The sequence below is a fragment of the Pan troglodytes genome, chromosome 6 (genome assembly GCF_028858775.2).
Source record: "Pan troglodytes isolate AG18354 chromosome 6, NHGRI_mPanTro3-v2.0_pri, whole genome shotgun sequence".
Taxonomy (NCBI): Eukaryota; Metazoa; Chordata; class Mammalia; order Primates; family Hominidae; genus Pan; species Pan troglodytes.
In genome coordinates this window covers 35,922,828-35,950,679 of record NC_072404.2, presented here as the reverse complement: position 1 = coordinate 35,950,679, position 27,852 = coordinate 35,922,828, and the positions used below count along the sequence as shown (strand labels likewise).

Below are 27,852 nucleotides of genomic sequence, written 5' to 3'. Positions count from 1 at the left end.
GAGTTTGAAAGGCTCTTTAATAGCAAGCGAATGGTAATTACATGGTCGGATGAGGTCCTCACTCTCAGGGGAGGGAGGAGGGAGCAGAGGTGGACAGGGTGCAGTATAGGATTTACACTGTTTGAAGCATCTAACGAAGGGCAACAGTTTTTGGCAACCCAATTCACAGTTTTGTAATTTACAAGAGATTTCTTTGAAAGGAAATAGGAAGGCAAAGAAAGCACACATACCCTACCGGCAACACTTCTTGCCTAAAAAAAAAAAAAAAAAAAACCAAAAAACAAAAACCCAACAACTATTCCTTGCTTTTGCTTCTTGTGTAGATGACTAAATTTTGCTCTCATGCTCAAATTAAGACTGGATCACGGATAGTGAAGATCTGCCCTAGCATTGAAGATTTACTTCCTCCTCTTCAGAGCTGACATTTGTACTGTGCACTACTCTTTTCTTTATCTGCCTAGGTGTCAGAAGGGGCTTAGTAAAAAATGAAACTTGAGAAACAAAACAAAACAGAAAAACAGGGAAAGGCAGTTTACAAAGAACAGACTGTCAGCTTTCTGTCTGGTATCAAACAACTTGAATACAGCTCTAAGTAAATTAAAACATTTATTTTTATGTGGCCTGGCATCTACTTTTAATCGCTTGTGCCTATTCAGCCTCATAGTGCTTTAAATGGGGTTTCTAACATGAAATGCTCATGGGTACTATATTTTTGTAATCCAGATTTAAATAAAAATATAAAAGACAACATATTATTTAACAATTTGCCCAGTGAGCAGAAGCTATAGATATTTTACCATGGACACCCATTGCCATGGACACCACAGGCTACCAGCATTCTGGCAGGTTTCAGAATTACTCTCTATAAAATCTAAAAGACTTCAGCTTCTTGTGTCATACCTGTTATCACTAAACTGGGAGAAGTGACTGGGTCTTTATGAAAAAGGATCAGTTTTTAATTCAAAGAAATTTTAGGCTTCTCCGAAGACTGGGTGATCAGCAATGGCATCTCTTTGGAGCTAACACCCACTGCAGGGGAGAGGGGTCTGTGATCGCTTAAGCATTAATTGTGCTCTTTCTACAACCTTGAAGCACAGTGAGGAGGTTGGCCCTGCCCTCTGGCCTGAGGGGGCACTCCTGCTTCCTCCCCGCTGCCAAGGACACCCAAGTTTGCTTTGTGATTTACCTGCCGGGTGCCTGGAGCCCCTCTCAGATCTGCCTGCATTTGGGAAAGACTGGCTTCTCAGGCTGGCAGCTGGTTTTACTGAAGGAAAGAGCCCCACCAGATGAGCAGGGTCCCTGCTGGTCTCCTTGGCTGGGGGGCACTTTTAAAGTGGCAAAGCCATGCCAACACAAGGCATTGCCTCTCAACATACGGTCAGTTCCTTTGAGGAAAGCAGGCCCCCAGTGAGACAGCCGTGAAAATGAAAACAGTTTTCCTGAGGCTCAGGTGGTAACTGTCAGACCCCAACTCTCCCATTCTCCCTTATTCATCTCCTCCCACCCCAAGTTAAGTCCTGCCTATTCCTTCATGCCTCTCTGTAAGAAATCAGATCTGTTCATACCAGTTTCCCAACTTGTGAATTTTAACATGCAAAGCCTATTCCTAAAATATAAATTCCAATGACACTTGGGACCACAGCTCCCCTAGGTCCATGTACATTGTGCTCTTATGAAACAGAAACAATATTCAGAAATATATTGTGCTAGAGACGGTTTCTGTTTATACATGAAAGATGACAACAACTATAAAGGAGAGAAGTTTTCGTTAAAGTACACTGGAAACCTAATTCTGGCACCAGGACACAAGGAGGATCCCTACATAAGAGACTTTTCACGCTCTGCCTGTGGAAAAACAAATTGCACCATGTGCTGCTTTGGGCCTGGGAGACAAGAGTGGACACCTGAGTGCAGGTGAATCCATAGTGGTGACAGGCACTACGCGGGGTCTCACCTCCCTCCCTGGCTCTGTACTTCACTCTGATTCCTTGACGTCTGCTCGATATGGTGATCAGGCTGCGGAAACCAGGCAGCCATAAGAACAATGTCTCTAGGATTCACTCAAACCCAGGATCACGGTTTTGTAATGTTATCAAGGCATGATTTTGGATTTCAGAGCTGGCCCAGTGAACAACAAGCAATCAAGCATTCCTTTCTCTTTCTTTCTCTCTCTCACATATACACTCACACTCTTTCTTTCTCTCTCACTTTACTTTCACTGTCACTTTCTCTCTACTGGATAACAGGCCAAAAGTACTGGCACTCATCTTTCACTTTCTTCCAGCTATTCTTCCTACACATCTCTCACTCTCTGTAAGTTAAACATACACCACTTCCAAAGCCCCAGTCTGCCACAGCACAAAGAAAAGCCATGTCTCCACAGGCAGAGCATGTACAGCTGAGATAAGTCCTCTGGGGCCTCACCTTTCCCTTTCCTCTAAGGAAGAGAATTTCATCAGCCCCATGAGATCGAGCCCTCAGGGGCTTGGGCACTCACAGACCAACATGTTCTAAGGTAGTGCGGGGGTCAGCATCCTAAAGGCAGCACCTTGGCAAGATCCCACATGTATTTTCTTCTCGAATCCCTAAAAGTTTCCTTGACTGTTGCTCCTTATTCACACACACACATAAGGCAGGCACAGAAGGGCAGTGTTTACAGCTGGAAGGGCAAATGCCCCTTGTTCACAGACCAGTTAGACTTGTCAAGGTCACACAATCCTTGGCCGACTTGAACTAGAACCCAGGTGTCTCTCCTGCGTCCAAGGTCAACACTCCTCCTCCCACACCGCTGCCACCTCCTGGTGAGTAAATGTGTAAGTCTGTGAAGGGTCAGGGATGTGTTTCACCATGGAACCATTTCCATAACAGAAACCACAGGCTGCCAGGCTCACTGACTGCAGCTTTGCACCATGCACAGCCCTGCTTAGAGCAGCCACAGCGCAGGAAGAAGTGAGTGTGTGGGCAAGTGTGTGAGCGTGAGAAGGGACGTGTACACATTCAGAAAAAGGAAGTCTTAGAAGAAACAATTCGATCTGCTAATGCTGTTTGGGATTTTGCTATGGAAATTAAGTAACATACAGACATGTTCTCTGTCTCCTACCCCTGGTGCAAAACAAAGCCCAGAATTCTCATCAGCCCACAGAATGGCCGAGTCTATCTCCACTCAATTTTTATAAACAGAGAACATTAACATGATAATACCAACATGTATTTGGTCAAAGTCTAAACACTTTTTTGATAAAATACATTTTATGTTAATGTCCATTCCATTTCCAAACATACGTAAATTTAGATTTTAAGCTTCAACGTATAAAATTTCAGTTTACCTTCCAATGGAGCAAGCTAGTGAAGCTTCCTCATTTCACTTGCAGAAGTCATTCTTGCAGCTTACTGCATTAAAGTGGAGGTTACGAAACCTGGGCGACACCTGTGTAATATACAGCTCACAATCACCTTTGCTCATGAATGGAGCCAATCAGAACACAGGCAGGGCTGCAAAGGGCAGAATATGCTCACCCCAATGGATGAAACACTAAATTGTGTTTTACTAATAGGCTACTTGGAAGGAAATTCATTTTACTTGAAATTAACCTTTAGTATGACTTTTCAAGAAAAGAACACAAAGTGGGTACTGAAGCACAGATGGAAATCACTGTACTAGTATTTTACCCGATGACTTAAAACTGGAGTACGCTGTTTTACCACGAGCAGCCGAACTCCTCACAGCACCAATCAATTAAACAGAAAATGTCGAGACAATCAGGTTTACACCGACATGCCTGGAAGATATACAAGACTCCCATAAGTTCTGTGGCCTCTGCTGCTACTGCTTGTTTTTAATTCAAAACTTTCACAACCTAACAGGCACATGTGTGACTGTTTAAACGTACCCACCCCAGATGCTAGGTTTAATCTAGTGTTGTAAAGGAGGCATTCCGCATCCTAGGTTAACTAAAACCAGGGATGCAGAAGGGTCCAGGAATAATTCCATGTTAGCATTACAAAGGATGTCCCCAGTAAGTAATTGTTGGCTAAATGATAACAGCAGTATTTCCAGTTATTACAGAAGTTGTTTCTGTGAGTTGTCTGAGTATCTTGATTATTAAAACGTTCCCTTTTAACCAAGCTAACCCACGATTAAAAGATTCCTAACTTCATGTCCCTTTACAAATACAGCACAATTAAGTCCCTCGAAATATGTGATTAAATTTTTAAATAAATTACACAATGGAATCCTTTTTTTGACTTTTTTTTTTAAATAAAAGACTTAAAAAGTAAAGAAGGATTCTATCATATTTTTAAAAACTTTTAATCCTGGTTTACTTTTCTAACAAATTTATCTATGGCTTCAAAGTTTAAGTGGCACTTGAATTCTGGATGTTTTCATGATTTAACAAGTGGCCATCTCATTAGAAAGAGAGAAGGTAAAATGTTTCATTTTATACGTGGGACGGCTTATAAACAGCTTTAAAAATCAATAAATTATATCTTTCACCCCATCTATATTTTCCACTATAGACTTTAAAAGTGGCTTTGGAATTAGCATGTTTTGAAACAGTCGAACAAGCAAGTAACATTTACACCTAACCACGAACCAGTCGCTACATACCCAGGTAACTCAGTAATGGCAAAACACTTAAAGGCTTCTGGGCCTCTCTTACCCTCTTAGTCCAAAGCTAAGTGATTATCCTTTCCTGCCCTTGTATTTGCACTTGTGCAGTTTAATGACTAGATATTAAAATTCATGCTTTATAAGCAAAACCTTTCACTTACGGACACTTAAAAAGTACATAAAAAGTGCAGACTGCATTTCTTCTCTGCCATGCTTTCCCTCAGTAAGGTCACCTGTGAGGACTCAAAACATATCCTTAATACATTCAGAGTTCTCTACATTCGAGTCAGCGAATGTTAATTCTCCAACATAAACTCAAGAGAATAGTCAGCCACAAAACGGACTCTAAATTCAAAATGGCAAAGGCTACCAAGACAACTCCATAGAAACCCCACTGAAGCGGGAGTGAAATTCAGGTCACTTCTGAGCAAAGCTCATCACAGATATTTTGTGGTCGTTAAAAAGGTATTTCATTTTAATTTGGATGCTGGGAGCCAGATGTCCTATTTCGAAGTGCTAATGCAAAATGCTAACCCAGGAGGGGCAGTGACCCCACCTAGGTTACTGTGGGGCTCACTCTCCTTCTCAGGGGAGCCCCCAGATTTACTGCTGGCTGACCCCCATCTGGGGGTGGTCCGCCTCTGGCTCCTCTTCTTCCACGTCAGCACTGTACTCTTCAAACGCATCGTCATCTGCATCCGGAAGACCCAGTAACTACAGGGAGAGAACAAGAGAAAAGCAGCTGTGAGCGCCAAATGGCCCACAGGCAGGAAGACAACCAAAGGCATCGGATCCACGTTAAACAGTACTTAACCCAGCAGCTGCAGACTTCCCCGTCAACCACCCCTACAATGATTTTCATAAACTTGTTAGACGGAAATGTCAATCTTTCAATGGATTAGTGCCCAAAGGGCTAGGTTTTACTGGGGAGCCTGAAGAGTCTCTATTTTTAAGTATCAAAATGTGGCACCACATATGCACAGAGAGCTAGCTATGTGCCCACACACACATCTGGGATGTCAGCAGTAGTATGAAATGAACTGTGCTCACTGTCCCACCAAGATGTCAAAAACTGATTCTGTATTTTCTGTCCTAAAAACACACGGTGCTATTATTTATTGGTGCTACTATTTATAACACATTTCTAAAAATGTAAAGACAACTAAAATGTTCAACAGCAAAATGGTTATGGTGTTATTGAAATGGAATCTTATATATCCACTCAAAATGGCATTTTTGAATGACTTGATGACATTAAAAAGATGCACATAAGTGTAAAAAAAGCATGACAAAATTGCACTTTTATTATGATAGAGTTTTTTGTTTTTTTTTTTTTTTGAGAGGGAGTCTCGCTCTGTTGCCAGGTTGGAGTGCAGTGGCGCAATCTCGGCTAACTGCAACCTCTAATTCCTGGGTTCAAGCAATTATCCTGCCTCAGCCTCCTGAGTAGCTGGGACTACAGACGCGCACCACCACGCCCAGCTAATTTTTGTATTTTTAGGAGAGACAGGGTTTCACCATGTTGGCCTGGGTGGTCTCGATCTTCTGACCTTGTGATCTGCCTGCCTCAGCCTCCCAAAGTGCTGGGATTACAGGCGTGAGCCACCATGCCTGACCCAGAGTTTCTTTATATATGTGTGTATGTATATATATTTATATATTTTTAATAGAGACAGGGTCTCAGTATGTTGCCCAAGCGGGTCTCCAACACCTGGACTCAAGCAATCCTCCTGCCTTGGCCTCCCAAAGTGCTGGGATTACAAGCATGAGCCACCACACCTGACCCGGAGTTCTTAAAATTTATACACATATGCATAGAAAAAAGACTTCAGTAAAATACACCCCAATTTTAAGGTTTTTTTAAAGATTGTGAGATTATGAGTAATTTTTTCCTTTTTATCTTTTTGTATTTTCCAATTGCTGTATAATTATGTGGGACATTCAAAATAAACATTGTTTTTTAAAGCACTGGCTGGTCTTTCGTTAGAAACCAAGTGCCATTTGCTAGGCCTGATCAGTATGAACACCACCCCCTGGTGCAGGCAAGAAGCCACAACCCTAGCTGTCGGACCTGCCTGTGATAACCAGGCTTCTGTCTCCTGGTGCCTTCATGAGATCTACAGTCTGTTTGTGGCCCAAGGACTTCTTACATAGGGGTATCCAGGGCCATCAATTTCAAGCACCTTCACTGAGTGGCCCTAATGATCTAAACACTAACTGCATCAAGACAGTAAAAAGAAGACTGACCATTCTGTTCAATTGCATTGCCTCCCTGGTGTCCTGCCACCCCCTTCCTCTCACTCCCTCCCACGGCTGAAATGGGGAAAGAGAAAGCAGAGTCCTGATGAAAATAATGCCTTCACTCTGAAGTTCTCCAGCTGCAGCTCTCCCAAGTCTCCCAGCACCCTATGAACACATTCAGGACAAAATCATCTGCTAGGCATTGTTGGTCACACTCTGCCTGTGGCTTGCCAAGGCGTACACAGTCAACTGCAGACACACGCTCGCCCCTTAGAGCTGGGCATGCCACAGCTGCCTCAGAGACTCTGCGGATGTAGAGGGGAAGGGCAGGAAGAGCACTCTCAGCTCCCTGGAGAGGGTGCTCCAATCTTGAGTGTGCTTGGGAGAAGCAAGTCTCTTTTTCCGGCTCCTGTCTCCCTTCCAGATTTTAGTAAATGGAATAAAAAACCAAGTTTGCCTCTAAAGAGAGAAAAGATGACTAGTCGTAAGGCACGTCGATGACTACACTTGGTGGTCAATTTTTTATTTGGAGAGCTGCTCGATGACATAGCAAGGTGAAAGTGTCAATAAGTGGTAACATTTAAATAGCTGGTAAAATATAAACACTATTGCCACCACCAGGAACTCCAAAATTACCTAAACACCTAAACAATATATATAATTGTTCATTGTATTGAAGGGATGTCACTAAAGAGAAATGACCAGTTGGTTCCCTCTCACTTAACAGACCTGACAGGGAGTGGCTGCCTGGAGTTTCAGGATTCTGAGGCCCCGTGGAAAACACTGTGGTCAACTAGCAATGGCTGTCCTGCATGAAAAGGGCGCAGCTGAGGTGTGCATCTGCATATTTGCCATCTTTATCCAAAAGAGATGTACCATGGGCGATTCTGTTCCATAACACCCCTAGGTGATTCATACTGACCCAAACCATAGGTAGCACTCAACACCCTCCCTCTCTTCAGCTTAGGGTACCTTATTGAAAAAGACCCAGGAAACCAAGCACATAGCCATGACCACCCCTCTTCTGCAGTTCCTTTTTCCAGCTCCCTACCTTACCTCAGATGAAACCAGCACATCTACTGACAGGTCCCCAGGCTGGAAGTTTTCTGACTGCTCTTTCAAGAGCTGCTCACTCACTGCCCTTCTGGAAAGGGGAGAGGAGAGGCAGTTCTCTGTGGCCTTCTGGACTTTTGAAGCACCTTAGTGTAGGGTCTACAGATTTATTGAGAGGGTGTGTGGAAAAAGACACTGGCACTAGAGTCCAGAGGCCAGAGCTCTAGTTAGCTGGAGACCTCTGCCAAGTCACCACCTTGCTGAGCCTCAGTGTCCTTCTCTGTAAAGCACCACGATACCTGCTCTATCTCACAGAGTAACTATGGAGATGACATGAGAGATTGAAGGCAGCCATGATCTGCAAACTATGGAGCCTTATGTAACTACATGTGATGTGATGTGATGTGATGTGATGTGATGTGATGTGATGTGATGTAATCTAGCTATATTATCTCTAAGGAGCTAGGGAAACTGGGAGTGGCCAAGAGAGTCACTCCTTATCTATAAGAAACACGTGAGCCTATGGCCTATCCCAGGGAACATGGGTCGTTATAGGGGATTAAAATCGGCCCTGAGTTCTGGGTTAAATGAATGTTGCCAGGTGGAGGTCATTAGCGGGAGGGTGTTGAGTGAAAATCCTATATACACTGCACACTGATTGCAGGAGGTTGCAGTTTTCCTGCCCAGCCCACCACCACGGGACCACGTGGTTCTTCTGTCCAGCCTGCCGCCACTGGACTGCATGTAAGGCAATTCTCCTGCCCAGCCCCTGCTGCTGGACTCTCTCCCCTGTATGTCAGTACAGTAAAACCCCGTGTCTTGTTTGCTGGCTCTGGGTCTCTTCTTTGGCCTCTTGAACCTGGTGCCTTCCCTACTGAGGTTAAAGGGGGTTTAGGCCAGGCACAGTGGCTCACATCTGTAATCCCAGCACTTTGGGAGGCCGAGGCAGGAGGATCACTTGAGGACAGGAGTTCGAGACCAGCCTAGCCAACATGGTGAAACACCATCTCTACTAAAAATATGAAAATTAGCTGGGCATGGTGGCGTGTGCCTGTAGTCCCAGCTACTCGGGAGGCAGAGGTGAGAGAATCGCTTGAACCAGGAAGACAGAGGTTGCAGTGAGCCAAGATCGTGCCATTGCACTCCAGCCTGGGTGACACAGCAAGACTCCATCTAAAAAAATAAAATAAAATAAAATAAAATAAAATAAAATAAAAAGGGGGTTTGGCACAGCAAATGCACTGTCTTAAGCAGAATTACACACATTAACTCCTTTGCTCCTCATAATAACCTTGTGTTGGACACTTTTATTGCCCCCCTTTTACAGATAAGACCTTAAGAGGTTGAGTAACTTGCCCAGAGTCACCCAGTAAGTGGCAGAGCCAGGATTCAATTCAAACCTGGGTGATCTGACAGCAGACTTCACATCCCTACCCACCAGGCCACCCAGGAGACTCCCATTCAGCTGTTAATGCGGTTCCTATTAGCTGGAGGTTTCAATGTTTTCCGCTGGGGAATAAATCTTTTTTAAAAATGCAATATGAAATGCTAATGTCTAAATTTGTGAGGAGGGACAATTTGGAAGCATGGATAGAAAGCACCAGAAATAGACTGCCTGGAATTCTAAGGGACATATCTTACAGATATGTAGTAATCTAGCATCCTCACCTCTATGCTTAATCCCACCTATGGTGGGCAAGTCTAAATTTAACTTCTGGATCCCAATTTTCAACAGTCAAGAAGAGACAGGCGTACACACAGACTGGGAAGAATTCTGGAGCCCTGGCTTTTACTGCAACCACACATTCTCATACCGAAAAGGTGAGCCAAAAAATGAAAGTGACTGGTATATTTAAATTATTCCTGACAGTTATAATCATTTATTCCTATTTCAGTGAATTTTTTTTCAGCTGACTGGGAAAATAGCTTATGCTCACTCTGGACAAGAGAGTTAGCATTTCCAGGGTCTCACTGTCCACAAAGCTTCCTGTGAGCTATCGGTGATCACATAAGCACTGCTCGGGCCCATCTATCCAAACAGGTTGCACCAGAAAGGCAGAGCTGCCAACTCCGGAGAATTCAGTTCCTCAGACCCAAGAGAGTATCTGTTATCTGTAGGGCCGACTACAGGTCTTTTAGATAATAGTGTAAACTATGTGAGGCCATACTGAGGTGGCATTTAGCAGCTACTGTCTCTGGAGGGGGCACTCAGCACAGTGGGCTAGAAGGTCTTCATAAAGGAAGGGGAGGTGGTGTCTGTACCCTGGAGAGCACGGCCAATCAACCATGGCTTTTGTGCATCGAGCAAGTGCCCTGTGGCTTCAGAGATCCTTGTATGTACCTTCCAGGGACTCCCCTTAGGCAGTCTCTCTTCTCCTTCACTATGTGTAGGTGTGGATAACGTGCTCAGCAATCTACCTCAAACGCAGATGATGACTCAACAGGTCTCAAGTGGGACCCAGTTCTGCATCTCTAACACACTCCCAGGTGATGGGAATACTGTTAGTCCAAGAGCCAAGGGTGGTAGGACTCTAAAGCATTTGGGAAATGTGGCACCATTTATCTTCATGACCATGATGCTGGCGGTATGGAGAAACCCCTGGTGGGGTCCTGGTCTGTCAGTCAGTCTTCTTGACCCTAAGGAAAAAAGGGTGGCAAGATGGATGTAGCACAATGGGCAGGAGGAGGCACTCTCTTACCTTTTGAGGCCATCATACTTTCTAAAAAAGAGAATGGTTTGAATGTTCATAACATGAGTGAGAAAAAAAAAAAAGGAAAAAAGAAAAAAAAGATAAACTGTCAATATTCAATGTTTATTATGAAACCCACGTGTGTGCATAATCTTTTCTCATCAGACTTTCCCTGATCCACCCAGGCAGCTTCTCACAGGTGGATTCTTTCTCTTTTCCAGGCTCTTGACCAGACTCCATGAGTAGAGGCAAGAATTGGACTTTTTCTGGGACACAGGATTTTCCTGTGGGATTTAAGCCGCAGCTCTCCAGCCACTTGTGGCAAACTGAAAATATCAATCTTGCTTATGCCAGTGAACCAGAATTAGGGGGATTTTTCTGGCAGAAATGTCTCTCATTCTTGAGAGAAGAAACGCAGAGTCACACAGCAAGCCCAGGAGAGGACTCGGGCCAACTGAGTGAGAATCTACAAGGACCACAGGACCCAACTCCAGGCCGGGCCATGGAAGCAACAACAACCAGACAGCACACAAAACTGCAAGAGCAATAGGGGACTCAGGACCCTAATGTCCACAGCGTTGGTAAGGAGAAGAACACATTCGAGGAAGCAATAGTTCCTTGTTAAGCCCATAACACTTTGAGAGAATTCGAAAGGGCAAAGATAAGTCTAGTTTCACTGCTAAATTGGAAACAGTAGGCTATTTCTTCTCTTGTAAACTGTTTTCTACCCAGCAGTAAGTCTGTCAGTTGACACTAAATATAAAACATGAAAAGATGGTGGGGAAAACTGAACGGCATGATCACCATTATTTAGGTCCATAACCATTGTTTCATTCTCCAGCTCAATCGTGTATGACCAGCAACTGTCAATGGAGGGTCACTTAAGAAAAATGCAAGGTTCTGACGATTATCCAACTCACACTTACCAAAGTGATTGATGGGGGTTTCTGAAACCACTACAAGTAGCAGTACCTGCTCGTGGATGCCAACAACAGCCTGCCTGGCATTGTCATTTGCATACATGTGCCATTTGGATACGACATGCCAGTAGCAAGAAAAAATAGGTAAAACTCATACCTCTCTGAGCAATCAACATTAGCAAGTAGGAGGTCACTGGAGTGGAGTAGAATGTGGGTCACTCGAGGGAAGGTGGCCGGCTGCATCCACAGTCATTTACCCATCCAATAAACATTTCCTAATACCTGTTAGGAGCCAGAAACTGAGACTAAATTTAGCAGAGTGTCTGGGTTTTGACAATCCTTTGGGTTCTCAGTCTGACTTCAAAGTTCCCCATGAATCCACAAGACAGCTAAATCAGTATTGCCCCCATTTTAAAGCTGGGGACACTGAGGCCAAGTGTACCTGTTAGAGGCCACACAGCATGGGAGCAAAACAGGGCAGAGCCGATCTACCTTCCACCACATGGAGCCATTTCTAAGGAAACGGAGCTGAGGCAGCCAAGATGGACGCTTCCTGGACGTCCTGCTGGGCCAGCCCTGCCCCTGCTCTGAGCACGTCTAGGTCCGGCTATTCTTCAGTCCCACCTCCTCATGAAGCCACTGCCTGGCTTTGTTCCTCAATGAGCCTGCTCACACTGATACTCCTAGCCCTTCGAATACGCTGGAAGCCACAGTTTCATTAAAAAAATATATGTTCTGATAATGTGATCATAGAAAACTTAGAAAATGTGGAAAAGAAGAAAATAAAAAATCATCCATAACCCTGAGTGCTTTGGCCACGTGCCCCTCTGGGAGGACAGGTGCATCCACTGGTCCTCTATGGAGTCCTAGCCTCTAGCACAGTGAGTCGTGTGGATCAGGTACTCAGTGAATGCTTGTAATTTTACCAAAACCAATGTTGATAAACTTTTGACTTACCCTTCTAATGCCTTTTCATGTTGAAATCACTTAGCAAATTGTTTTCTCTCTCCACCAATAATCTAAGGCTCCCCCCAACGGTAACCTGCTCACTTCTCCACAGTATTTTGTCTAGTATCCTCATCCTATCCACATCATATTAACATTGACTTAGTGCCTACCGTGGATAACGCACTGCACTGAGTACCCAACAAAAACTCCATTAATCTTCACTGCAACCCTAAGGGAACTATCATCATTAATTTTCTAATTTTACAAATGAACTGAGAAACAGAGAGGTTAAGTAACTTGTCTAAGGTCACACAGCCAGCAAGTGGTAGAACTGAGACTTAAATCCGGGTAGCCTGACAACAGACCTTGGGTTCTTCATGACTGTAGTACCTGTTCCCTCATAATTGGGTTAAGAGATGACAAGCAACCCCCTGCAGAACATGCTCACAGAAATAGCTCTCCCAAGAACCAGTAGAGTGCAGTAGGCAGAGCAGGAGACTGCTCTAAGATGAAGGCAAAAACACTCCTCCTGGGGCTGGCCCACGATAAACAAAAAAGCAGCTACATGGATTGATCAGATTCCCATGTATTTTCAGGGAAATGATGTGCTGGTTTTACCCACTTGATAACCTGTAGCATTTGGGTAAGCGTTTCAACAAATACGTTCAACTGTGATGACAGCAACAAAACCCCTACCTATGTCTTATTTTTAACAAACCTCCCTTACGTAAAACAAACAGATAAATGGTGCCATTGGGAAGCAGTGCTCTATTTGGTGGAGGTGGAGAGTGTCGAAGTTTCTCCAGGGATCTCTGTGGTCCTTTATTCCGGTTTGTGACGCTCCCTCTCATCCAGTCTGGGGCGCATCCTGACTGGGAGAAACTTGAGGCCTTCAGCACTTCATCTTTACCAGTCCGGGAAGGTGCCTCCCACCAGCCTTGCCCTCAGGGGCAAACCGGCCCTGCCAGAGGGCGGCCCAGCCCACAAACCTCCTCACCAAAGGGCATGCTGTGCCACGTCAAGGCCTCCTCACCTGGGGAGCCACATCCCTGCCCACAAGGTAAAGTTCCACTTCAGAAAGGAAACCTGGAAGCCCAGCAACAGCACACCAAAGCTGTGGGCCCACGTGACACATCTCAGCGCCACCTGAAAGAACTTCCTCAACCAACCCAACTGCTTTCAGCTGCACATCCGGATTTCTTTTGGACCGCATTTGTTTCCTCATTTAACGTGGCTAGCCTGGTTGCCAAAATACAACCAGAGCCTTGGTAAAGAAAAACAGCACAGTGACTCCCGGCTGGAGCTCCCCTTCCCAGGTGAGCCAGTTCTGCAGGGAGGGGAGGCTGCCTGCCACCACAGACAACACCCACAAACACCAGCTGGCGGCAAGTCAATGAGTGAGCCCCTGTGAGGAAACCTGCTGCAAAGCGAACCTCAGTTGCTAACAGGTATTCTTCTGGTTAAAATTTACAGGAATCCATTTCTTTTTAATTTTGCCTAATGTGATCTCCCTTCTTCGATGTCTAACAGGCATTTAAAACACTGACATGTCCAAAACTGAGCTCTGACATTACCAACCCCAAACTCCCCACCACCCGCCCCCGCAGCCTTCCCCATCTCAGTAAATGACTAGGCCATTCCCTTCACTGCTTGGGCAAGAAACTCAGGGTCAGCCTTCTCTCCCTTTTTCCCACATCCCACTTCTGATCCACCAGCAAGTCCAGCTGGGTCTACTCTCAAGGTATCTCCAGAATCCAACCCCTCACCCCGCCTCTGCCGTGACCGTCCCAGTCCAGGCCACCACCATCTCTCACCTGGATGACAGCAATGGCCTCTCTGTCCCTCCCCTAACACAGCCTATTCTCAACACAGTCATCAGAGGGAGGCTTTCAAGATGTGAAGTCAGGTCACATCCCTCTTCTGCCTAACCCCTTGGGGGGCTCCCCATCACTCCAGAGTAAGAGCCCATGTCCTTCTGTGACTCCTGGAATTCCTCCAGCTCACCTCTCTCTAATTCCTTCAGCCACACTGGCTGCTCCTGCTCCCCGGACACAGGTGTTGTCCAACCCCGAGGCCTTCATACCTGCTGCTCTCTCTACTGAAAATGCTATTCCCCTAGATTTTCTCATGGCCCACTCTGTAGTCCAAGTTTTTCCTCAAATGTTACCTTCTCAGCAAAGTCTTCCCTGGTTCCCCACTCAAAAATTCCAGGACCCCTGACACTTTTTACCCCGTTCCCTGATTTCTTTCCTTTCTCTTTGGCACTTAATTACTAGCATCATTTCACGACATTAAGTGTGTCCTTGTCTATCCTGTCTCCCCCCACTGGAGCACAGGCTCTGTGAGATCTAAGCTTCTCATGCTTTAGTTCCAGTGCCAGGAACAATGCAGTACACAGTGCCATGTACCCAGTGGGTACCCAAAACATATTTATTGAATGAATGAATGTGGGACAGACTGGTACTTTTAAGTCAAGTATCTATTTTGAATGTGCCAAACTGGCTTAGAAAATTAACAAACAAAAAAGGGATTTCAGTGGTTTTTGTCACTCTATTTGATTTCTACCATTTGCTTAAGCAAATCAGAGTGACAAAAGCCACTGAAATCTCATTTCTTATAATGGTGCACAAAGTGACTGGGTCCAACTCTTTCATTGAGAATGACTAAAAAAAGCTGAATTAAATATGAAAAATACCTTCTTAAATATAAAGTATTAACCAGGAGAGGTAAGCCAAACATAAAAAGCTGCTTTTGTCCTGGGGGCGTTTGCTGACCTGGAAGCAGCAGCTAGAAACTTCACTGCTTTCTCAGGCTACTCTAACAGTTTTCCAAAGTAGCAGACTATATACCATCCCCACTTGAAGCTGGGCCCCCAGAGGCCCACACCCTCAGAACGAGGAGGAGGCACAGGAGGCCAGACCCGTATCCTGCCTTCTCACCCCCGGGAGCCATCAGAGAACCACAAGACTTAAACTGTGCTAAGGTGTCTCAAACTAATAGGCCCCCAAGTCCTGACGGAAGCAAACAGAAATCCTCTCTGGAGTAAGGTACTGTCATCTCAGGCCTCACTTTATTCCTACATGTAAACTTTCAAATACAATAACTAGCACACAAAGATAATCCCACACACAGAGAAACAAGATACCAGGTTTGAGAACTAGCAGAAACAAAAGAAGACCAAACAGACTTACAAAATGAAATATCATCAGACACAGTCTACTATGCAACCAAGCTTCCTATGTTCAAAGAAACAGAAGACAAGCTTGAAAAACGCAGCAGAGAAGGAGACAGCATTAAAACAGATTTGAAAAATAAATAGAAATTCTAGCAAATACCACTGAACATGTGCAGTATTTACAGTGAGCAGGGAATCGAACTTAGGGGAAACACTGAGACACTGGTGATGGGACTTTATCTTCCAATGAAGATAAAGGGAAGTAGGTAATCTTCAAAATAGAAGTGAGCATTCATTTTAAAGGTTTATCAGCTAGAATGAAAACAGACTGTCAGCTAGCCACAGAAATACACATTCCTAAATCCCAAAAGGGGAAAACAAAGCAACAGTAGCTCATAACAGAGACTTTTTAAAAATAGAAAAGAATAGAGCCAGTATCCAGTTTCATCCTTTTCCATACCCACAAACGTGGAGGTATTAATATAACCTGTATACAGCTTCCCAGCAATCCCCAAATATACGCCCCACTATTATAAAAGAACCTCCATCGGGCTTGCTAGTGCCATGGTGCCAAGTCTCCTGGAGGAGAACAGGAATACTCAGTTGTCTCATAAAGGATCTGTTTGCTTCCCCCCCCCCATCAGGGATTCTCAACTCAAGTGATGCTAGAAATAACCATCATCCCTGCAGCAAACAGCTGTGTCACATCCCGTCCCCCTCCTCCCGCCCTCGGCCTCCCTATACTGGCTGCTATCTCTAAGCCACAGGACAGACAAGAGAAAAACAATTAGTCATCCCAGGTTTTGCCCACCTTCCCCACCGCCCCTGTTATTCTAAACACAATCATCATAGAAAACAAGCTGTGGTGAGAAGCCAAGCAGGCACCTACAGGTCTGAAAGACTTGAAGACTTTTTCCAGGACTTCGTGGAGCGTCTTCTTGCCGCAGGAGGAGATGTAATCCTGTGCTAGCTGCAAGAAAGGCAGGCAGTCCTCGCTCTCACTCCACACGTGCTGCGTGCCCACGGGCGACGGAAGGAGAAAACAAAGACACACAGTCACTACACTCAGTGTGAAGTTCAGAAAAGCCAAGCAGATTTTCTTAATAACATCAATTTGAAGAAGGCCTCCATTCTACAGTAAAATTCATACATGCGTTCTTGATTTGTTTGCGTTGAAAGGGAAGAAAAACTGTCTAATCTATAGAAGCCCCCGAGCTTTTGGTCCATACCTCACCTGCTCTGTTCGTCATCAGATCTGCTCCTACACAGTAAAGAGGGCAGTGGGTGGCCATGCCTCACCAATGATTTCCACTGTTCACCTTGTGCAGGCTAAGGGCGGTTTTCAGACATGGGGAAGGAGAAACCAGAGCCTTTGCCTTCAAAATCCTTAACTTTGCTTTCAGCTATGGCTGAAAGATTAATTAAGCATAGTTTGTAAGCATTAACTTGGAACAAGACATTCTTTACCCAGATCGGCCTGTGAGTGGGCGTGGTGGTAAATTTACTTCCAAATGCAAATAACTTAAGAGAAGCCACCAAGTCACCACTATGTCACTGGAAAACAAAGGCTTTCTGAAAACTTCCCTTCCCTAAAATGCTTTAAGAGGACATCATATCAAAGCATCATTTCACAATCTAACACATACTAAGAGGAGATTGGTTTTAGGTTTTTTGTTTCTTTTTCTTTTTCTTTTTAAGACAGGGTTTTGCTCTGTTGCCCAGGCTGGAGTGCAGTGGCATGATCTTAACTCACTGCAACCTCTGCCTCCCAGATTCAAGTGACCCTCCCATCTTGGCCACCCAAGTAGGTGGAACTACAGGTGCGCACCACCACACCTGACTAATTCTTTGTATTTTTGGTAGAGACAGGGTTTCGCCATGTTGCCCAGGCTGGTCTCGATCCACCTGCCTCAGCCTCCCAAATTGCTGGGATTACAGGCGTGAGCCACCATGCCCAGTCTAGGTTTTATTTTTTCTGAAGACTGGGTAAGGCTTTTTTCCATGTGAGGATATCCATTTTAGCACATCTTTAAGACTAGGCAAACCTCTCTCATAAATGTTCAAAGACCTGGAACAAGGCCAAGAAATAGGTTTGAGAATTCTTAATGCAGAATACCCTGCCCTGCATTTCTAAGCAAGTCAGGGACATGGGGCTTCCAGGGTAACATCAGAGTATCTGTCAGGTACCAAGAATCACTCTTTAGGGGGGACGGATCCAGGATGGCTAAACACTGGCAAAAAAAAAAAAAAACGTATTGAGGTCTGGGAGAAAGAAAGACATCTGGCAGATAAGAACAAGATGCAGGGGCCAGATAGCAGGATATAAGACTTATGTGGAGACATGGTCCATGCCAAGCACACACTGGCCCCATATCCCTATCACTCAATAAACACAGTTCCTCTCCTTTCTTCTCATTGCAGGGTTTCTGAGAACTAGACCTACAGACTTAAAATACTGCTCAGATCCAAATGAGAATAACTAGGTGCCAATGTACCATCTTTATACCCCAATTATCTGTGTTTCATAGTTGCAAAGGTCCATTTTCGACACACGTTGCTCTCATGCCAGCAGACTTCTCTAGAGGCTTCCCCAACCCAATAAAGACAACGTCTGGGCTCTCTAGCTTTAGCGAACAGCTCAAATGCTCTTCCCTACTAATTAGAGACCCTTAAAGCTGTCAAACCACCACAATGTCATTTATGTAATAGTCTCTTCCATTGTACAAAAGTGTAATAGTACAAAGTACTTGTATATCCATTATGCCAGTTGATTCTTAATCAGTGGAGATTCTGGAAGAACAACAAAAGTTCTACTTAGTAAGTTCTGCTCAGCATCCATTTTCATACTCAAATGTGTAAAAGTTCCAGCTTATTTCAAATTATTATCCAAGTTAAAGAGGGGATTAACATCTACCACCACATTTCGAAAACTTGAAGGCTGTCCTCTGTAGACTTGTGAAGATGACAGAAAGAGTTAAAAGCTGAGTAAGTACCTGGCACAGTGCCTGGCTGGCATGCAGTGAATATTCAGTAAATGGTGGACATAAGTACCTTCTTTCCCCCTTTGCATCTGCAGGAGGATGGGGGAGACAGAGGGGAAGGGGTGGGCTTACCATCTGCCACAAGGCTATGGTCACGCAATGAGTAAATCAGACACCCAATGTGACTCACTGAGAGCACTGCCTGAGGCAACTCAGGTTGCGGTTAAGTCAGAAGCAGGTGCACCTATGACAAGCTTGTAAACCTACTTTGTTAAAAAGTAAGTACATCTGGGCTTTAAATTACAAAGTAAACTTAGAAAAGTATATCACTCAAACAATAACAGAATCATAAACTGCAGTGTAGCCACCACTGCTTGGTAATCAGACAGTATATTTAGCTAAGTGTTTCTAAGGCATTTCTAACCTCGTGAAGAGATTGCTCACGCCACAATTTCCATTACTCTCCTTTTAGAGCAATTTAGGACTATATGTTGAAGGAAGACTTAATACCCACGAAAGGGCCTTCTGTCTAAACTTCCTTCATTTGGCTATCTCCACCTATTACCAGTTCTGTTAGGTTTTGGGGTTTAAAAAATGTTGTAACTGAATCCTTGTCCACATGATAGAGTGGCATGGGGTTTGGACTCAGATTCGGGTGTACACGGTCACTTAAAAGACATCATTTACTAAATGCTAGTTGTCTCATATCCATTGTATCTCATAACAAGGAAGTGTTCCATTTAAATTCCTTCCTTTCAAAATGAATCAAGGCAGCCGGCAAGGTATCACGAGATACAAGACAAAATGAACTAAAAATTAAGTCTGTCATGGGGGGGGGGGGGGGAGGACAAAGGGAGGGAAATAAGATCCAAGAGTGAGACCAGGACAAACAGAGCAAGGTATGAGGGCCTGGCTACTTACTACAGATGGGACACAGATTTGCCAGCAAAGCTTTCTAAGTAGCCCATGCAAAGAAAGAGGCACCATCAATCTCACGACGTAGTGTCCACAGATAAAACAGACGTGCTCTTCAGGAAAATTAACAGGCAGGGGGTTGGGGGCAGAGCGGTTATTCTCTTAGGAAGATACAGGGGCCCATTCCAAAACCAAGGGGAGTGGAGAGACCATCTATGGGCAGGGCTGGTGCTCCTGAAAACAGGATTTAGTCCTGTACAAAGACAAATGCACAACTGAAGGCCCGGAGTCCTGTGCCACTGGGCGTGGCCACAGTAACTTCAACTTGGAAAATATTTTAAGCATGTGTAACCAAATACTCATTTTGACCAGGAAAAAAACTATAGCAGGAATCAGAGAACCTCTAGCTCTGAACAATGCAACGCCCTGGCAAACATGAATCTGGGTACGGAAAGTATTGACTTTCCAATAAGGCGGTAGTCAGAGCATCAACAGCCTGCAGGACTCCCTTGGACTAAAGGAGAAATGCCTGGAAAGGCTTCAGGGAGTAGAGGGAAGCGGTTCTCAAGCTTCAGTGTGGATCAGAGTTGCGTGCTGCGGGGGCAGAGTTTAAACTGCAAAGTTAACTGAGAAAAGTGTATCACTCAAACACAATGACAGAATTGCAACGTATCCACCTCTGCTTGGTAATCAGTTTATTTAGCTAATGAACTATTCAGCGAGCTGAGAATATGTATTTCCAACAAATTCCCAGCTGATGCTCATGTGGCTGGTTCTGGGACCACACTTTGAGAACCATGGGCACAGCAGAACTTTGGCTAACTACATATTTGAAGGGGGTTGTGGGTGGTGTGACATTTAAATATCTTTCCGGGAGAACTACAGCAATTGCCATTACTGACTACAGCCAACTCCAAATCTCAGGTTGGCCTGAGCTGCAGTGAAGTGGCTGTCATCGAACCTGGCCTGAGTGGTCTACTCTTTCCTACAGAAAATCCGATAAGCACTTTGATTTGAGTATAGGCCATCTGCGACCCTTCTTCCTGTAAAGTCAGGCCAGAGTTTATCATAAAAGCTTGCCCAGCTTAAGAGAATATAACTATGTCACCTGCAAATAGGAAAATGAGCACCTTCCTGTTTTGTACAATGTAGATCGGAATATCCAGTTTATCAAAAAGTGGTCTCCAGTCATTAAAGTAGTCCAACCCTACAGACATTTTTGGGGGAGCACAATGTGTGCGCCCCTCCTGTTCTAAATCCTGGTGGGTATGCAGCTGGACTTCCCGGTGCTTAAGCAGGGTGGGGGTGGCAGGGGAGGTAAGAACACACTCCTGTGTCTCCTCCCTCTGGGGCCCTTGCTCTGGGACTCACTCTTACTGTAGTACTGAAGTGGGGGTTTTCTGCCACTCGGTACCGAGGGAGTCCATTTTGAATTGGTGTGTCTTAATCCAAAATGGATCCCTGGCCAGGCCTGGTGGCTCACACCTGTAATTCCAACATTGTGGGAGGCCAAGGCGGAAGAGCTGCTTGAGACCAGGAGTTCAAGACCACCTGGTCAACAGAGCAAGACTCCAGTCTCCACAAAAAGTAAGAAAAATAGCTGGGTGTGGTGGTGCGCACCTGTAGTCCTGGCTACTTGCCAGGATGAAGCAGCAGGCGGCTTCAGCCCAGGAGTTTGAGGTTACGGTGAGCTCTGATCACACCATTGTACTCCAGCGTGAGCAAGAGTGAGACCCTGTTTCCAAAATAAAATACCAAAACAAAACCCTGATTCTTGTCCTGGAAACAGATGGCAGAAAAAGATAAAAGCCACAATCCACCACACGCCTCCCAACATATTTCTTTTTTCTCTTTTTTTTTTTTTTTTTGAGACGGAGTCTTGCTCTGTCGCCCAGGCTGGAATGCAGTGGTGCGATCTTGGCTCACTGCAACCTCTGCCTCCCGGGATCAAGTGATTCTCCTGACTTAGCCTCCCAAGTAGCTGGGATTACAGGTGCCCACCACCACACCCAGCTAATTTTTGTATTTTTAGTAGAGACAGGGTTTCACCAGGTTGGCCAGGCTGGTCTCGAACTCCTGTCCTCAGGTGATCCGCCCGCCTCGGCCTCCCAAAGTGCTGGGATTACAGGTGTGAGCCACTGCACATGGTGGGAAGAGCACAGCTGGCCATACCTAGGACTAGCCCGATCTGTGTGTCAGCCACTGACCCATTTTACCAGTGAGGAAACTGAGGCTCAGAGAGGTTAAGTAACTTGCCTGTGGTCACACAGGGAACAAGGGCAGAGCCAGAATGTCAACAGAGGAGTGTACACCCTTTCAACTACACTCTGTGCAGAATGTTTAACCTGAGCCTCGTGTATTCATTTGTAAGTCACAGAAAATAATTATATTTACAGGGGGAATCTAAAGATTTCAGGGGACAACCTGTAAACTGACTCTCATTTAGCAGGGGCCCAATAAGCGATTATGCCCATCCACTTGAGCTTGTATTAACATAACTACTCTCCTCATGACTACCACTCAAAGAATATACAAAGGACCTCTCATTTTCCCAGAAATAACCTCTCTATATGAACAGGCACAGCCATTGTGGAATGGCCTTATGTCTACTGAGCACATCACATGCACAGCTCTTCATTTCATCCCCACACTAATCATGTAATACAGGCATGACTGTCCCTATCTGACAGAGGAGGAAACAGGGTAGAGTTTAAATCAGACAAGAAAGTACTTTCTCTCCACTATACCAGCACATAAGCGGGACTCAATCTCATTTAAGTAAGTTCTATTTTCTTTATCCAAATAAGAAGGCTGTTATTTGATCACATAGTTAATAATAAAGATGTGTTCAGACCACAATTGGGGATATATATATATATATACATACACACACACACACACACACACCCCTCTACAAACACATGTAAAATTAAATCACAGTCCTGCCATAAATAAAGCCTTTTTCTTTAATAATATCATGATTACTACCTTTGTTTTTGTGCTGAGGAGGGATTAAACTATACAAAATTTTAGAGTCCAACGTGTCTTTGGGCTGACAGGAAAGGCTGGGCAATCTGGGAAATGAATCCCTCCCTCTCTCCCGCAATCATCAGGATCCAGGCCCCCAGATGGGCTGGGCAGTGCTCTTTGCTCGGAGACCTCATTTCTCGTGGCCTAAGACAAGGAAGGAACACAGCTGGTGCTCCATGCCTAGGAGTGCCCCTCTGTTTATCTGGCATCCAAGTGGCTGCTGACACCCCATTCCAAGCCTACCAAGCCCCGAAGGACCTTCCAAGTTCGCAGAAAGGACTCCTTGGACCCCTCTGACCAGGGCCAGGAGCCCTCCCTTGTCAAACCTGTAGAGCCAGGCAGGGTGGCCATGCCCTTGAATTTCCTCCACACACAGGGCACTAGCAGCTTTGTTTCACCCCAGGCCCTGATCATGGGGCCCACAGAGAGGGGTCCCAGGTAGAGGGACAGTTTGGAAAGGGTCAGCATGGATGGGATGGCCTGTGGAGCGAGATAGAGAAGGAGTGTGCAAGGGACCCAAAATGGAGGAAAAATAAACAGGCGTCCTGTTTATTAAACATGGGCCCCTGGAACTACTGGCCTGCCCCCACCTGTGGGCTGTTCTGCATGGTGGAGAGGACAGGCCTCTGGGCTCAAGTCCTTGCTCTGTCACTTCTTAGTGGTACAGTCCTGGATGAATCTCTTAAACTCCCTGAGCCTCAGTTTCTTTGCCTATAAAGTGGGAATAATAATATCTACCTCAATGAATTTCTGTGAGGCCCAATAAGAAGCACTCCTTGAACCCAGTCTAGATTGGGTCCCCTGTTGTCACTCCTGTGATGCCATGCATTAAATACAGGGCTATAGTTGAAGTTGCTCTACCACTTATTAACTGTGGAAAAGTTAGTAAAGTTTGCCATGCCTCAGTTTCTTCCTCTGCAAAACAGAGATAATTATACAGATTATATAATTATGTGAGAGTACTAAAGTTAAATGAGTTGGCATATGTAAAGTGCCGAGAGCAGCGTCTGCTACATAGTAAACTGAACATAAGTGATGGCTATTATTATTATTCTTTGAAAATGAATTCTTGACATCTGACATGTCTTTTACACTAGACTATAATTTATTCATCCTTATAGATATGCACTGAGCACCCATCATGTTTGGATGCTGCTCCAAATGCCAAAACACAGTGATAACACAGACAAGGCCTCTGCTCTCATGAAGCTTAGAGTCTAGTGGGGGTGGCAGAAAACCAAAAAGAGAATGCCAAGTCTAACAAGTGCTATGGGAAGAATAAAAGAGGGTGAGATCAAAGAACATGTGGTCAGGAAGGTTTCTCTTGGGCTTCAGGAGCATCGAGGAGCCAGCCGTGGAAAGATCTGGGGCAAGAGGGTTCTAGGCAGACAGAACGCAAGTGCCAAGGCCTCGAGGCAGGAACACGCTTGGCACATCTGAGGACCAGCAGGGTCTGTGTGGCAGGAAGGTAGCTCATGTGGGGGCTTGGGGCCAGGGTAAGGGCTTAGGTTTTATTATAAAAGATGGGAAGTCAATTCAGCTGAGGTGGGGGATAGTGGTGACATGATCTGGCTTATATTTTAAATAGATCCAAAATGACTGCTGGGTAGACAGTGGCTTAGAGTCAGTCTCCCCAAGCAGTCATTTTGGATCTATTTAGTACCCCCACTTCAGTACTACAGTAAGAGTGAGGTGGAGGTTATAAGCAAGGAGACAAATTAGGAGATACGATGAAAAACGACAGTGGCTTAGACTATCTAAGCTGCCCCTACTTTAGATACCGTTCTCAAACAACTCTGCTCAGAAGGTACTAATATTATCATCCCGATTTTACAGATGTAGAAAGTATGGCATAGAGGCCAGGCACAGTGGCTCACGCCTATCATCCCAGCACTTTGGGAGGCCAAGGTGGGAGGATCACTTGAGCCCAGGAGTTCGAGACCAGCCTAAGTAACGTAACAAAACCCTGTCTCTATGAAAAATAGAAAAATTAGCTGGGCGTGGGGTGCACGCCTTTAATCCCAGCTACTGGAGAGGCTGACGCACAAGAGTCACTTGAACCCGGGAGGCAGAGGTTGCAGTGAGCCGAGATTACGCCACTACACTCCAGCCTGGGCGACAGAGCAAGACTGTCTCAAAAAAAGAAAAAGAAAAAAAAATTATGGCATAGAGGGGTTAAATAACTTTCCCAAGGCACACAAATATGGGGAGCTGAGGTGCAAACCCAAGTAGTCTGATCTACAGCCTGTGTGCTTAACCACCACACCACACTGCTTCCTAGACAAGTAAAAATTGCCCCAGGAACATGAAGGCAGAGACCCTATTTGTATTCTAGATAGCACTGGCCTGGCACAAAGTAAACCCTCAATAAATGTTTGTTGAATGAATGAATGAATGATGTGGAAATACTTTTGTAAATTGAGAAATGCTCATGTAGACATTCTGATTGCTAAATCCTTCAACTAATAGAAATTCCATTGATCTCACATTTTTGTCTAATGCTTAACACATTTTCCAGGGAAAAAGAAAAGAACTGAGGCAGGATACTTATTAGAGGCAAACAGTAGCTTGACAAACCTGGCCTGGGACAGATTCAAGAGGTCTGGCTAAGAAAACTCCCGAGGTTGGCATCTTGTCCATTAGAGCCTCCAGAACTTGGAGAAAGTTCCATTCTACCCAAGGAATCATCTGCCCACCCCCATCCTCTATCTTTCTATCTATTCTATTTAAATTGTCAGTTTACATGACACTTTCAAGCATTTTTCTCATGCAGATGGGAAAATATTTAAAATATGGGTGGCCTCAAGAGAAAGGCCTGATACAAATAATATAATACTTCTTACTTCTGAACGATGGTTGGATACACATATTCATGGCAAGAGAACAGCCTTTTGTCTTCCTGGCCCACTTACTGTCTTTGGAGTCATTTCTTTGGGTATGGCCTGGGCGGTCCCAGCAGGAAGGCTGTGTGGGCTTCTCCCCAGTGAAATCCAGAACCATGAGCCATTCTTGCCCTGTTTCACACGGTCAGGAGGGAGAAAGGACGCTGGCAGATGAAGGAAGCCCAGAGCTGGAAGGGACCCTAGCCAAACCCTAACATTTTACAGTCAGCTGGATTCTGGTGCCCTTTCCACTGTATCCTGGGGGCTTTCTCACACTTTTGCAATGGAGTGAATCCCTTTTTAATGATCTCCCACTCCTTCCAAAAAGAACACTTATTTACTTACTTTACCTACAGTTAAGATGGGCTTACAGGCATTAATATTATTGTTCAGTTGGCTCTTCTGGAGGTATTCTGATTAGCCCCATTTTACAGGTGGGAAAACCAAGGCTCTTTAAAAAATGAGACAAGCTCTAAATTCTGGGAAACCCCAGGTCTCTAACCCCAAATTTGTGGGGCTCTTGCTGTGTGTCAGGGACTATTCGGTGCGTTACCTATATGAACGCCTGGGTGCTGGCATTATTATACCTATTTTTTTGGATGTGGAAATTGAGCTCAGGGAGGGTATTTGAGCAGTCACAGAGCCAGAACTCAAATCTGGCTGTCACACAAGGCCATCCCTCTTCTGGAGTGCCACTTCTGGAATGCCCAGGTGGATCCCTGCCCTCCTCAGGGGGTGCGTGTGGGCGGAGGGAATGCTTTATTGGCCAGGCATACATAAGCCTTCACCTCTCCAGGACCAACAAAGGCGGTCTTGCAGTCTCCCTAACTCCTTCGCGAACTTCCCGTAGGTGGTCAGGGCGCTCGGCGGCAGGACCACGGCCCAGCTTTGTCTCCCCCACCTGAGGAGCGTGCACCAGGCCGCGCCCCGCACCACCCCACCTCCGCCCACAAGGCCCGCGACCACACGGTCACCCGCGCCCACGGCCGCCTCCATCTTACATTTGGGGATCATTATTTATTCCCCGACCTTGCAAACACTTCATGAGCACCGTGCTCGCCCTACTCCACCCCTCCCACCCCGACTCCCCTGCCCTCCGCATCCCCTTCCTCAACTGCCAGAGCCGGGATCCCAGGTGGGTGCAGGATTCAAAGTGGAAGGTTTGGACACCGCAGTCCCAGTTCCCAGTCCCTCTGAGCCGGGGCTGAGGGGATTCCCCGTCATCTGGAAAAGCCGACGGGCTTCAGCAGGGCCAGGGCCACCGCCTCGGCTGGAGAGAACCCGCCCGGGCCACACACACCTCTCGGGCAGCTCAGAGAGGCAGCGAGGGCAGCGCGGGGGCAGGGGGAGAGGCGTGCCCGCGTGTGCGCGTGAGTGTGCGCGTGTGAGGGTTAGGGTGTGAGCATGAGTGTGTGTGTGTTGGGGTGTATGCGCAGGCGCGCGTGCGTATTAAGATCCGGGGTGTAATTCCGCAAAGAAGGTCCAGGAGATCGGGCATCGCTAGTATGGACAGAGCTTTGTGTCCAAACAGGCAGTGCAAGGACTAACCCGCGAGGGCGGGGAGTGGGGTTCTCCCGGGAGGGGCAATGCGAGGAGCCGAGGCTGGGCACCGGAGGGGAGCCGGATTCCTATCCCGGACGGGACGCCTGGATGTGGGAAGCTCCGGACCTGGGCTCCTGCCGGAGGGTCCGTGCGCCCCAGACCCGGCTGGTCCGACGCAGGTGACACCCACACCCCAGGGATGCTCCATGCCAGGCACCGCGCACGGGCCGCGAGGTCGGGTTCCCGAAACGGCGCCCGCAGCAGCGGGGAGAGGGGTGGCCTTTAGGGGGACGCCACACCTCCCGCCCCGACCCGGCTCCCCGGATCCTCCGGGCGCCTTGCCCGCCGCCCACCGGGCCCCACCCGGGCAGCGGAGCCCGCACCGCCCGGCCCGGGGCTTCCTCGGCGGAGCACGCGGGGCGCGGGGCGCAGGTTACGCCCCCCCACTCTGCGCCCACCGCCGCCCACCGCGCGGGAGCTCGGGCGCGGGGACGCACCGCCGCGTCCACACTCCCGCCGGCTCCGGCGGTCCCTCCCCCAGGCACTCACAAAATTGTCGCCGCAGCCGTTGTCCGGACACAGCACATAGAAGGAGACGCCGGGGTCGGCGTAGAAATCCATCCTGCGCTCGGTCTCCTCGGTGGCGATGAGCTCGAAGGGCGTGTTGGAGCACCATTTCTCCGCAACGTCGGCCAGCTGCTGGAAATCCATCGCGGCCCCGCGCCCGCCTCCCGCCGCCGCCCGCCCTCCCGCTCCTCGGCGCCCTCCTCCCGGGCGGGCAGCGCGGCGCTCGGCTCGGCCTGCGCGGGCTCCTCCGGGGCCGGGCTGGGCCGGCTGGGACTGTTTACATGCGGTGCGGAGTG

The 27,852-nt window shown here is 46.5% G+C and overlaps 1 protein-coding gene across 1 annotated transcript; it reads right to left on the bottom strand.

Annotated features, from left to right (window-relative positions):
* Nucleotides 1–27,852, bottom strand: MTURN (maturin, neural progenitor differentiation regulator homolog). The gene is made up of 3 exons (XM_001165332.6): nucleotides 27,539–27,852; nucleotides 16,529–16,651; nucleotides 1–5,326 (listed from the first exon to the last, which is right to left on the bottom strand). The coding sequence occupies exons 1-3, from the start codon at nucleotides 27,698–27,700 to the stop codon at nucleotides 5,216–5,218; spliced, it is 396 nt and encodes a 131-aa protein (XP_001165332.2). The 5' UTR covers nucleotides 27,701–27,852; the 3' UTR covers nucleotides 1–5,215.

Bases quoted from the DNA above. Each gene is read 5' to 3' on its own strand.
- MTURN (XM_001165332.6), bottom strand. From the start codon at position 27,700: ATGGATTTCCAGCAGCTGGCCGACGTTGCGGAGAAATGGTGCTCCAAC. The intron at 16,652-27,538 runs GTGAGTGCCTGG...GTGGGCACGCAG, and splicing joins ACGGCTGCGGCGACAATTTT to CACGTGTGGAGTGAGAGCGA. The intron at 5,327-16,528 runs GTAGGTGCCTGC...CTCTCCCTGTAG, and splicing joins TCTTCAAGTCTTTCAGACCT to TTACTGGGTCTTCCGGATGC.